The 13,946-nt window shown below is 37.0% G+C and overlaps 1 protein-coding gene across 50 annotated transcripts in view; it reads right to left on the bottom strand.

Moving 5' to 3' along the window:
- sox6 (SRY-box transcription factor 6) overlaps positions 1–13,946 on the bottom strand; it is a 200,998-nt gene that overhangs the window by 34,482 nt on the left and 152,570 nt on the right. For all 50 annotated transcript variants that reach the window (NM_001123009.3, XM_087259709.1, XM_087259733.1 and 47 more), the window contains one exon: positions 13,681–13,760. In NM_001123009.3, coding sequence (NP_001116481.2) covers positions 13,681–13,760 — 80 coding nt within the window. The remainder of the gene's footprint in view (positions 1–13,680; positions 13,761–13,946) is intronic.

The raw sequence follows: 13,946 nt of genomic DNA, 5'->3' as shown, positions 1-13,946 counted from the left end.
TCTCCCTTGCATTTCTTTTTCCCTTTCCATCCCGGCGTAGAAGCTCCATCAAAGGTCTAACTGTATATCAAAGCCTGGATCCAGAGAGAGACAGCAGCCCCAAAAAACCACACAGCAATGGCACGCATACAAGAGACTTGGAGCCACTCGTCTTTCCACTCATCACACAAAATTTGCAGACTGCTTCTAAGATCTGATTTCCTTCCTTTAGCTCCCTCTAGTAAGCCTCTTTGACTTTGATTGGCGCCTTTTTGAGTCGCAGTGGAGACACCTGAACTTCCCCCTTTCGACAGTGCAGGGCACAATCTCCTAAACTTACGCAAACTCAGGGTAGTCGAGTTTCTACTATGTGCTCTAATAAACACATTCATTAAGCCTGACAAAGAGAATTTGTGTTCTTCTGCTTATTTTCTCTGGCTCATAGTCAATATGCTCGCTAACATCAGCAACCTTCCAGCGGTACACACATCCAGCATGCTGAAGTGCTACAGTTAGTGTCAATCACTTAACAGAGAAAGTGTGCAAGAAAGGTTTATATTTCAGCTCCAAGACTGTCTGTCATAACCTATTTAAACACATCTCTAATATCCAGTCGTTAGGCAGATAATAGAAAAATAGGAAGTAATAAAGCAATGTTAAAAAAAAAGTTAATTCAAAGGATTTATGAAACACAAAATCCTTGGGTGGAATGTCAGACTGTTCAACATCACGTATCGACATTTGTTTTAGCGCGGTGTATTATTCACAGACACTTTAAACAATCACATTCATTTCAGCTCTCTAGTGAGAAGACAAATGTATGCACGTCTGTCTTCCCTCAGGCAAATATTGATTTGCGAGCAGGTAAATGCTTACTGTATATTGTCTTTTGTCTTTTACATGAAGAAAAAGAGATCACAGCATAGTAAAAAAAAAAAAGAAAAAAAAGTAGGATATCAAGATAGAAATGTTAACCTCAGATAAAATCAGCTTTGAAAATGCTGAATATGCACGAAACAAACCCATGACTTCATGAAAAAATAAATTACACATTCAGTATATTTATTTGCCAAGTTATTTGCCAAGCAATTAATTACTGAAAATTAACCAACAAAATAGACTAAAACATAATGTAAAAAATAAATGAGTAAATAGTTTGATTGATGTATTTTTGTGGTGCGTTTTAAGGTTGAAAAAAATAAACTGCAAACTTACAAGTTATTAGATTTTTGTTATTTGTTTGTTTATTTAACAGGGACAATACACTTGACATTGTTATACAAAGACTACCGATGTCTAATACATAGGTCATGCAGCATAAAGCTAATTTGCAGCTCTCGTCCCTGCTTAGGCATTACATATTTTTCTAATATATATATATACATATATATATATATATATATAAATATATATATATATATATATATATATATATATATATATATATATATATATATATGTATATATATATATATATATATATATAAATAAAATAAAAACGCAATGCAGTTCAAACATATACAGTATATACAGACCCACAAACATAAAATGTAAGTCAATCTGCAAACAAAGAAAAATGTAAAACCTAACCAACCTGAAAGAATAATACTTAATGTTCACATTGCTGTAAGGATGTCAATCATTCTTTTAGCTTTACAGCAAAAATAAAAAAATAAATAAAAAAAAATGTGAGTTTTGATTGTAACTTAACTTTAATTCAACATTCATGGTATTCTATAGATGTGAACCTTTCACAGAAAAGGATGACAGACACACAGTGGTTCTGCATCTGCAGATTCTACAATTCCCACTTACTGACCCTCTAGTCTTTGCCCCATTACTGACGAATTTATGTAGCAACTCACAGATTACCTTAGAGGCAAGTCCATGTACACTTAAAAGTGTAAAAAGTGTAAAAAAAAATAAAATAAAAAATAAAAAAACCTTATAATTTCAAGAATTTGATAATGATGTTATTTTATTGGTTTCTCATCCATTAATTTTAAAGGTAAAATGACATTACAGGCTTAACAACAGAGCATTAAACATTTGTGCTGCTTTAAGAGATATATCTGGTATTATACAAAAGCAGTTTAAATTTGTTTTAATAGTCTTAGACATTTTCTTAATATGGGTATCAAACTTAGCTTTATCAAAGCTATGGGTCTATAGTGACAACTGGGTATTTAAATTCACTCATTTCCTTGATTTCCTTTTGGTCAGTTTAGATTTTAAATACATCCAGTGCTTTTTTTCCCCCCTTTATTTATTTATTTTTTTTACAAAAAAAAAAAAAAAACACATGAAACTGTTGTGTTTTATTGTCTTTTAGAGTTAAACAGTTGTCCTGCAGCCACTGGGAGAAACAGACCAGTTGCTCGGTTAACATTTCTGTAGCCTTCTAAGAAGTTCCTGCTGTTACATAAATAATTGTATCATCTGCACACATTTGCCAACCAACCTCATTGCAACATATGCCACAATAATGACTGTTTTTAATTCAATTCATTTTATTAAATAATTTAATTCAATATATTTAACAAAATCAAAGTTTAAAGATGATAAATGCTTTGAACACACATTTATAAGCATTTCTGTAATAAAACATCATGCCTTTAAAAAGTCCTCCACTACATTACACTCAGATCAAGTTGCACTGTATATTTTTTTACACTTTATGATTTAATCCACACAAGCCAAGCCCAAAACTACAATGCCAACATTAATGCCAAAATCTCCAGTCTCCCCTAAAAATAGCGTCCCAGTGCTATTATCCATTTGTTTTTACAGCCACAGTCGTTGTATTTTTAACCCAAAAAAAGCATAGAGGGCTTTTTTTTTTTAAGGCATATGTACCCGAGCGTGCTTGCCCTCTCTCTGCTCTCATTTCCTTTCCATACTGGGCTACATAAGGACTGCATTTGTCTGAAATGGAAAAAGTGGCACCGGCATTAGTGGCCTGCTCCACCTCAGCCACTCACACAGAAAAACCTGAGCCTGAACAAAGCGCTTTGTGTCTACATGTATCAGGAGATATAAACACTAAAATGCTCTCCAGTACCAAAGTTAAACGCTTGCACATTAGTGCGGCACAAAAGGGTCATTCTTCAGCAGGAGACCTGGGGCAAGCGGCGGCACACGGACAGCGGAAATGGCAGGCTGATTAGGTTCACACAGTGATAGTGCAGCTTGCCAGCCTGGTAAACAGACATCCTTTGTCCTGCGATGTTAAAAAGAACAAAACAACAACAATCGCTATTCTTTTTTTCCCTATAGGTAGTAAGTGAATGTGCTTGTATTTTCGTGCCCAGTCTGCTGGACAGATGTTTGTTAAAAGCACTACTGATGTGGACTCTGACCTTGCGCGGGGAGAACTTTATTGTTCCGGAAAAAGAGCGTAATTGGCTTTTGCTTCAAATTAGAGCCAGTCAGACTGGCTTTTGTGAGGCCTGATGATTAGGTCAAAGCCACAGGTTTTGGAGTAAAGAACAATAAATACGGCTAACAGAAAGGTGTGACTTGTAGCTGGCATCGTATTTTCAAGGGCAATGTGACTTGTGTATTAAGGCCGTGTGTTTTGATGCTGAAAGGTGTAAAAATGGACAAAAGGAGAGAGACTGCTGATGTGGTGTGAGGACACATGTGGTCGTTCTGTCTGAAGGGCATGTAATGCAAGGCTCCATTGGGCTCTTCTGCTATTCCTCCAGACATACTGCAGGGTCTCCGCAGCAGACAGGGCCAGTGCTAATGAGGGTCATGCTGAAAGTCAATGGCCGAACAGGGAAACGGGGCAGCCGGGACAAGCTGGCTTCGTGCCCCCTGCCCCACAGAATGAAAAAAAAAAAGCTGAGCAGTGTCAATTCCATCATCATCATCATCCAGTCTGAGTTAACAGTGTTTGTTATTTTAAATTCAACTGCAATAATAAAAACAGCTATTTCAAATGGTGAGTGAAAGATCATATTTGGATAAGAAATGTTTTCTTTACAGTAATTTACACATTCTAATTTTTCAAATAATATAATGATTTTAACTCTAAATGATATTTGATGTATATTTGGGCAATATCTGTTGTAGGACTCAGAAAATTACCATTATTATAATAATATTTGTTAAAATTGTTAGGGAATCTGAAATGTAAGCATTTAGTGTCAAATATAATATAATATAATATAATATAATATAATATAATATAATATAATATAATATAATATAATATAATATAATATAATATAATATAATAATATTTATATGACATTCAGATGACATTCAAATATTTTAATAAAACTAATAATAATAATAATTATTATTATTATTATTATTATTATTATTTTACTGACGAAGAATGGCAGCATTATTGACCAATTTGTATAAAAATATTAATCCTTTAATCGAATAATTGTTACTAACAAAACTATTTTTTTAGGTCAAATTATTTAGTAATCCCTTTTTTATAAGATTTTTTTTCTTACAGTAATTTACACATTCTAATTTGTCATATAATATATTGATTTTAACTTTTTAAAAAGTTGTAGGATTTAGAAAAATGACCATTGTTATAAAAATATTTGCCAAAATTGTTAGAAAATCTATTATGGATACACTTTTGACAGTATTTAGTGCCAAATATAATATAATATAATATAATATAATATAATATAATATAATATAATATAATATAATATAATATAATATAATATAATATAATATAATATAATTAATATAATATAATATAATATAATATAACATAACATAATTAACATAATATAATTAATATAATATAATTAATATAATATAATATAATATAATATAATATAATATAATATAATATAATATAATATAATATAATATAATATAATATAACATAACATAACGTAATATAATTAATATAATATAATATAATTAATATAATATAATATAATATAATATAATTAATATAATATAATATAATTAATATAATATAATATAATATAATATATTATAATATAATATAATATAATATAATATAATATAATATAATATAATATAATATAATATAATATAATATAATAAATGACACAGTGGCACAATCTATAATGGATCCTATAATATTTTCCAAACTTTTTTTTATTTTACTATTTACTTCAAAGGAGAAACAAAAGATGAGCTTTGCCTCAACCACTACTTCTACACACACACACACAAACACGTGTGCGCTAACACCAACAGACATACAAAGTGGTGTATAAGCAGCAATCTCACGCAGTGGAGAGCTATTACAGTGTGTACTGAAGCTGCTGGCTCTGAGGAAATGGGAGCCGATGGGGACAGAACACTAGCGGAGCTGGGGAGAAAGAGAGATGCCGAAAGAGAGCTGAAGAAAAAGAGAAGCAGAGATGTTGAGCTGCTCTCAGCATGTGGCTTCAGAAAGGCCTGCAGAGAAAAGGCCTGATCCACCCCAGTGACTCAGGTAATACCTTTGTCCACTTGAGCATTAAATGACTCGCTGCTATACAGCTTAGTTAGAGAGAGAGGGGCTCGGGAAATGGGGCTTTTCAATTCGCTCGCCTGCGGTCCTCACACTTTGCGCGACACACGCGGCCTGGCTAATATCTCTCTCGCACACATGAGCCAAGTCCATCTCACAGTCCGTGGATTCGGAAATGAGTGGGGTCCGGCCCAAGGTCAGCCGGTTAGCCTCTGATAATTAAATGCAACCTCTCCGGAGACTGAAGAGGTTAAATGAGAGGGCCCAGCGTTTCTGCCTGCAACAACAGTATTTGCAGATCATCCAGATTACCTGACACATTCAGACCACACTGCTGGACGCAGCAGCCCTCAACGATACTTTGCTTTCAAGTGTCTCAGAGAGCCAATTCAGTGCTCCACCTCTGTGCGGAGGTATGTAAACGCTCAGTGTAAACTGTTTATGAATGGAAAAAGGCACAGTTGAGAAAGGTTACTTTTTTTTGGCAAATACACTCTGTGTTTTATACAAAAAAAAATGGATCAGAGCTGTTTACACATAAGTACGGTAAGGGTTATACCCTCTCAAACTAAAACAGATTTATACAACAAAACTAATGTTAGGAATATAAATTTACATTTTAAAACTGCATTTAATGAAACTTCATTTATTTTTTTGGTGGCCAAGATATATATTTTAGTTGTCATTACAGTATTTTCTGGATCCTTCATGTGATGACACCGCCATGTATCTTGCAATAAACCTATTATAATATAACATATTGTTTTTATAGATACAACAAACAGCTTTCAGTCAATTTTTCATTTTCACTGTGACATTTTTAGCTTGAATGCAAACATTTTAGTGCTTCATAGCATTCTTTCCCTCATTACAGCCACTTTAGTGGATAATAATAATAATAATAATAATAATTATAATAATAATAATTCCTTTCATTTATATATCGCTTTTCTGAACACTCCAGGCATCTTTGGGGGGGATCTCCTCATCCACCACCAGTGTGCAGCATTCACCTGGATGACACAACGGCAGCCAAATTGCGCCAGACTACACACCAGCTGATTGGTGGAGAGGAGACAGAGTGATGAAGCCAATTATGATATAGGAATGGTTAGGAGGCCATGGTGTAGAGAGACCATTGGGCAAATCTTAGCAGGATGCCAGGGTTAAACCGCTACTCTTTTTTTTTTTTTTGAAGGACATCCTGGGATTTTTATCGTCTCATTCGAAAAACGGTGTTCACTGAGCAATATACTGGGGCATCAGGGCCCACACAGACCGCAGGTTGAGCGCCCTCTGTTGGTCTCACTAACACCACTTCCAGCAGCAACCTAGCTTTCCCATGTGGTCTCACATCCAGGTACTGACAGCTTCAGTGGACGATCATGTGAGAGTTGCAGAGAGCTAGCTGCCAGTGTCCTGACATATTATTCTACCCATCAGATTATGCTACCAACACTGTATTTTAAAGGTTCTGAGGTTGGGGTTAGAGATAAGGGAGATATTACAGCTTCATATTACACCTTTCCACGTTAAAATTTACACTGGTACCAAAATCTAATGAGTAGCATATTGCGTCATCAAAATGTGCTACCTACTTTTTGAATGTGAGGTAGGACAATCTGACAAGGTAGAACAAATTGACAGAAGACCGGCAATAGAACTGTGATGCACTTTTTCGGAAATTGTCTAATAAATAAAAATTTTTTATATATAAAATATGAATATTTGTCACATTTTAAACATCTTTAATGTTCAGCAATTAATTGTGTAGTTGCTGATTAAAATATAAATTGACCCAAAATCTTTGAACAGCAACTTTCTTTTTTACAGTATGGTTCACAGCAATGACAGTGTGTTTGTTATTTGAGTTTTTGTCCTTGTGATCCAACAGACCGAGGGCGCAAAACGAAAAAGCTCATGAAACCCTAGACTTGAGCACATATGACAGGCAAATAGGCCATCATCTAGGGAAAAAAGAACAACTTGAGTCTCTTGTTTGTTCTTAAAGAGCGGGGCAGACTGCTTTCTGGCAGATGCCGTGAAATACAGTGGCAGATTTAGCCAATTTTAGTGCTTCTAGCTATAATGGTGCATGACTGTCTCTCCAACTTATCCGCACAGGCCCCAGTCTGAGCTCACTGAAACGTATCCACAGGGCCAAAAAACCCCACTGATACATTATCATACATCAACGCATAAGCACGCTATACACACTAAACTACATACACTAAGTCTCCTGTGTTTGTGTGTCCTTCTTGGCTATCTGTATGGGCACAGTTGAGAGGAAGCATGGGGAGAGGACCGTGTTACTGCCGCATGGCCGACTCTGCCATTTCAGTAGCATTGGGGCGCCCGTTTGCCACAAGGCTTGTCCAGGCTCATTGCCCAAGGCAGGCGGGCTGACCCAGGCTGGCCCAGATGTCAGAAAGAGAAGCAGGGGTGCGCTAGTGTGCTGCGCCAATGCTTTCCAGTATGGCCAGACATCTGTCCCATCTGCTGGCGCCCAGCCTGCTCCCTCATTCATTTCTCCCTTCCCCCATCTCAACTCATCTACCTCATTTTTTCCTTCACTTTCCTCGCACATCTTCGCAAATCTGAAGTATTAGTGCTAGTCTATACTAGTGTACTAATAACCCCGCGGTGGTATCAACCCAGGTGGTCATCTTAAGCTCCATGCTTCAGATCTCTTGCTATCTATTTACTTGCCTCTCTGTTCTACGATTCTATCCATCCAGATGTCCACCTATCCCTCCCATTACAGCCTCTGCCCCGTGCTCATACTGCCTCTCATCCTCTGGCTATCTCTGCGGAGTCTGTCTCGCACAGCACGCGCCACTCCTTTCCCCTCTCCTTCCTTCTCTCCTCTCCTCCTCAATCACACCAACAGCTGTTCGCTCTCATTTCTGCAGCTCATAGTCAAAAGTGCTCCACTTGTTAGCCATGGCAGAAAGCCCTGCTCCCTCCACACATCCGGAATGCAGAGACATGAGCATCCAAACAAAAGATAACACCGTACTTCCTCTTATCCCTCAGCTTCTCAACCATAGCACAAGTTTTGGACAAAGTTTGCCTGACAAGAACAATAACTTTGTTTGCAATAATGATAGCTGCATAATGTTAAAAACGTGATAAAATGCTTTTATAGATTTAACTCATGTCTATTCTTAGAGTCTCAGAGAGCCAAAGATAATGTAATAAGTCATTATTTAATCTGAAACATTAAGTTGATTTACTAATATTCTTAATAAAAACTCAACATTGGGAAAAAATATAACACAATTAATAAACAAATTCTTTTGAAAATGCATCTTAAAATATTTTATATATGGGTGGATTTGCTTTTCCCAATATTTATTTTATGACTTGGCAGCAAATATTGATGACATCTTATATTATATACTATTATATTACACATCTTATATATATATATATATATATATATATATATATATATATATATATATATATATATATATATATATATCTTGCATTTTCTTGTTTTTCTTCTAACCCCCTAGTTTTACATAGTTTAAAATTTTTTAAACAATGTATTCCTATATATAAAAATCCTTTTTTGTCTTCTATATCAGATTTAGCATTTACATTATGGTTTGGAAGAGCCATTGTAAATACTAATAATGTCTTTCATGAGAACACTTTTGTAACATTTTCATATCTCCGAAAAATTCTCTCAAAAACTCAATTCTTTAGGTATTTGTTGACTCGTGAATTTATAAGAAATACATTTTGTACTCCCCCCATGCACCTCTTAAACAAGAGATTGATCAAATCTTGCTTTCTACAACATATATAAAACTATTGTCTCATTTATTATAATGTCAGATTCTTCATCTCTGTCTAAAATAAAATTAGACAATCAGATGTGAATCATGTTTTTTCAGATGATGAATGGTCAAGTACTTTGTCGTGTGCATACTACTTCAGCAATATCTGTGCTCGTCATTCACTCATACAATTTAAACTATTACATAGAATTTATTGGACAAAAGTTAAACTGTCTAAAATAAACCCAGAATTTGATCCTATTTGTGACAGATGCCGACAAGCTCCAGCTACCCTTTATCATACCTTTTGGCTTAGTCCAGAGTTAATTTGGACATGCATTTTTTAATTAATCTTTCTAAAAAAAAATTTTTTTCTAATAATTGAACCATGTCCTTTAGTGTCACTGTTTGGACTTAATCGGACAACCGTATCTCTGTCATCTTTGCAATCAAGTGTATTAGCCGATTGCTTATAAGTTGCAAAAAGAATTATACTACTGAACTGGAAAACCCCTTCTCTGCCGAACTACTTTCTTTGAATGTATGACCTGTTGCAGTTTATTCAAATATAAAATATAAAATATACAATTAATGGCAAAACAGAAGATTTCTATACAGTTTGGCAACCTTTTCTGTTGAATTTTTTTAAAAAAAAGCTTTTTTTATTTCTATGTAACCCGTCTTACATATGTAACCCTGTCTGTATCTGTCTTTTTTTCTTGCTTTTGAATGATAAACACTCATTCAAGAGTGTATTAGGAAAATAAATGGTTTGATATCTCATATTTATTAGTAATGGTTTACTTAGGTGTCATTTATTAATTTATTATTATTTAATTTATTTATTCTTTAATGTTGTTTGCTTTATTTTCCTCTGAATATGGCTTAGAGGCTAAGGAATGTCTTTAATTACCATCCCATATTTTTTTCTTTCATATTATTAATATTATTAATAAATTCTTCCGAAATTAATGTATTATAGGCAATCGTCTCAAACTCAATTCCTGAAGGGCCGCAGCTCTGCATAGTTTACCTTCAACCACCTTCAACTCACACCTGCTTAATAGTCTCTAGTAGTCTTGAACACCTTGATTATTTGGAACAGCTGTGTTTGATTAGGGTTGGAATAAAACCCTAATCAAACTAAAGCAAAGCAGAGCTGCGGCCCTCCCGGAATCGAGTTTGAGACCTACAGTATGTATTATGGGTTTTTGTTCTCTCACTTGTAATAACTCTCTGATTGAGAATTGGCAATAAAAAGATTTAAACTAAAATGCTTTATAAAGGTATATAAAGTATGTACATATATTATACAAAAAAATAAATAAATAAAAGAAAAAAAAAAGGGGAGGAAAGGCAAGAATAGGAGACAGAAAGGGAGAGAGGCCAACAGGTCTTATTTGTTTTTGCTCCCTCTATTATATGCCACAGGGAAGACCCAAATGTTATGCTTTATCCCATGATGCTTTATTTTAAGACTGCTTAAACCCAAAAGACTGCTTCCAATGATAAAAAACAGGCCTCTCACAGGTTGACTTGAAATTTGTTTGGAACATGTGGCAAAACAATATATCAAGGAGAGAATGGCTTTAAGGAAATTGTTTTCCTCTAACCAATTGATGTAAGGTGATCTTGTGCGCTAGCAAATTAAATGCCAATTCAAACAGACAAAAAATAAAATCGAATTCTTTTGTAGAATTAGGATAATTCCTTTTAGGCTGTCTGGCCACACGGCTACAATCCCAACACAATTTCCGCCCGGAGGTGAGAGGTGTCACTTCTAATAGGGAGGCAACGCCGGAGGATGGAGCCATTGTTTGGAGGCCGTGCCCGGCTCATCCTGAACCCTGAGAGGGTCTTAATGAAGAGAGGCATGCGGTCTGGGGAATAGTTTGAGCGGCTTTTCTCTGGTGACTTGCAGACGAGGGCCAATCTGTCAGGGACGCATTGAGCGAAATTACTCGCCGCATTGGGGTGTGTGGTGACAAGCGGACGCGTGTATGCGTGTGCTGCTGGTTGAGGGAAATGTATTGACAAGCAAATTACGCTCTCAGATCGCCTGGCTGCTTTCATTTCCACTCCCCAGGACCTGAAGCCTTTTGTTAGCCTGTGGAAGGGCCAGGGTGATGGGCAAGAGACAGGACAGGGAGAGAAAGAGAAAGAGAGAGAGATTCCACAGCCAGCCCACTGACTGTTATGACACGGTAAAATTGTGAGCGGTAGCATCGGCAACATTAAGAGTGGCAGAGCAGCCATCCCACTTCTTGCATGACCGAGCACAGCATTGTGGGAATTAATTCCTTTCCAATCAGAGCATTTTTTAAGGTTCATATATTTCCCCAGTCTAAACCGAGCAAATTAGGGAAAATGATACCTTGCCAGAATTGCTGACAAGTGAAGATATTCTAATTAGACAGATGCACCCAGCCAGTGGCACAGGGTGGGCGGGTCCACTGGCACAGGAAGTGGGTATCTCATAGGTGAGGTCACTCCCACCGAGCGGATCAGTGATGCATAAGCAGCGAGAGCTCAGTGATACTGCCATTACAGATAATCACCCAGACACAGCAGACAAATCCATACATACCTCTCATTAACACTGACCTGGTGCTGGCCCTCATTTATCTGACATATTTAGAAAGATCTGCTTCCTTTGATTTAAGACAGGAATTTAAAGCTTGTTATTTCTGCTCAAAAGAAGGAAGACAGACAAAAGCAGCCGCAACTGCGTGATAGCATTGAACTGCCATTCAAATTTGTCCACATTGCCCTTCTTCTCTAAATTACAACTTCATCTTCGTCCATCTGTTGTCCTTTCCTTAAAAAAAAAAAATTAAGCTTGTCCTTTTGTCCTCAAAGTAAACTTTTTCATTCAACTGTCTTAGCCAGACAGGCGCGTTTACAAGCGCTAACAGTATTATCATCGCACACGGAATGAGATTCATCTCCCCTATCTCTGTCCTGATCATTTTTAATCATCTTCCACGTTATGATCAGAGCTCAGTTGCGGCGGAAAGGGTATGTTTGACTAGCCGGGCTTTCTTAGTCTGAAGAGTACGTAGAGTAAATACCAATCTGCTCAGTTAAATCTGCGGCAGGCAGACAAACTTCAATTAATGGGAATGCAACTCATTTGTGTTTACTGTATTTTCTAAAGGTCAGCCAAGCCACGGACTCGCAGGCTCGATCTGAGCCCATTCCCAGGGTTAAATCTATTATCACAATGAATGGCTGAGGGGTCTCGGGGCCTCCTGATATATGACTATCTCAGACTCGAGCTGACCCATCAGGAATGTTATAAATAGATGGGGTGGGCCCTGGTTACACCATCACAGATTACTCGCCTAAGAGGAGGAAAGACTCGCTTACTTTTGCTAACATGCTTGCTCCCTGCTCTCTCATACAGGCACACACACATTCTACACACGCTCTCTAACATGAATAGATGCATTCCACACCTTCAACACAGATGATTGTTCTCCCCAAAGTCGCATGCTATAGCAAAGGCCTTTCCATCTCCAGCTGCAAGTATTGTTCCAACTTGCCAAGGCTCATTAATGCTGAGAGCGATAAGCTCCGAAGGACAAATTGTGCACATGTATCAGCAAGAAGAAAAGGTACGAAACGCTCTCCTATCCTCTCTCCCCCGCATCTCCTCCTCCCTCTGCTCTCAGCTTTGTTTTGTAACATTCCCAGCTATCAGAGAGCTTAATGTCTAATTGCTATCAACCGCTTACCACTGTTGTTGACAAAACAACAACACTCTATGAATAAGAAAAGCAAGAAAAAAAGGGTTAAATGAATCTGCTAACAGGGCTGTAAGATGTTTCGCCTTCTGCTTTTGTTTATTTGCTGCTTCAGTTTTTGTTCAAAGAACTTAAAAGGAACCCACGTGAATTTAATAAGTTTCTAAGTGAACTGGAAAAGCTAACAGCATTAGCGTGATAATAAAACCTTACTATCAGCTGATAAATAAATCTCGTTTTGACAGGTAAAAATCAGGATTAAAAGAAACAATTAAAATGACAAGGATGATGAAACAAGTTGGAATTAAAATATGAATCTATATTAAAGCACATAATAGTAAGAGATATTATCTGAGAAATGCTCCCAAGGTAGCCCGGCGGGTCTTGGAAACTCTTCCATCATTATGAAACTCCATGTTACCGCAAAGTTACACAAAACAACGTCAACAGAGAAAGTAATTAAGGTATGAGGGGCCTCTGAAATACCCTTCCATGACACTACACCTAGTTCCCATGCATAGGCGTCAAGGCTGCACTGTAAAAAGGGGCTATATTGCAGATGGAAGGTGTTAAGCTTGTAGGGGTGGACCGATGTTTGAGTGATTTAGCTCTAACTTGTTATTTAGCATACAGCTGGTTTGCTCACACGGTGCTGAGGGCTTGGCCCGTTGCCCGTAAATTCTTTTGTGACTGTACATACCTGGAGCTGGAGAGGGTTGAGTCCTGACGCGGCAGCAGCTGCCATTGTGGATGGAATGAACTGCACCGGGTAGTTATCACCTGTCGGAGAAAGGAGGAGGGGGAGATAGTGAACAATGCGCACAGGTTGAGACAATGAGCGGCCCAACGGCAGACCAGACAAGTGCCAACACAGTTCCTGTGGGCCTGCCTGCACCCAGCCTCGGCACTCAGCCGAAACATCTGCACTCACAAAAGAGTCAGCTGGCCAGAGCAGAGCGGGATTTA

This window comes from Danio rerio, chromosome 7 (assembly GCF_052040795.2).
Source record: "Danio rerio strain M-AB ecotype USA chromosome 7, GRCz13ab, whole genome shotgun sequence".
Classification (NCBI taxonomy): domain Eukaryota; kingdom Metazoa; phylum Chordata; class Actinopteri; order Cypriniformes; family Danionidae; genus Danio; species Danio rerio.
The sequence above is the reverse complement of the archived record's forward strand: the minus strand, read 5'-3'. Positions and strand labels throughout refer to the sequence as shown.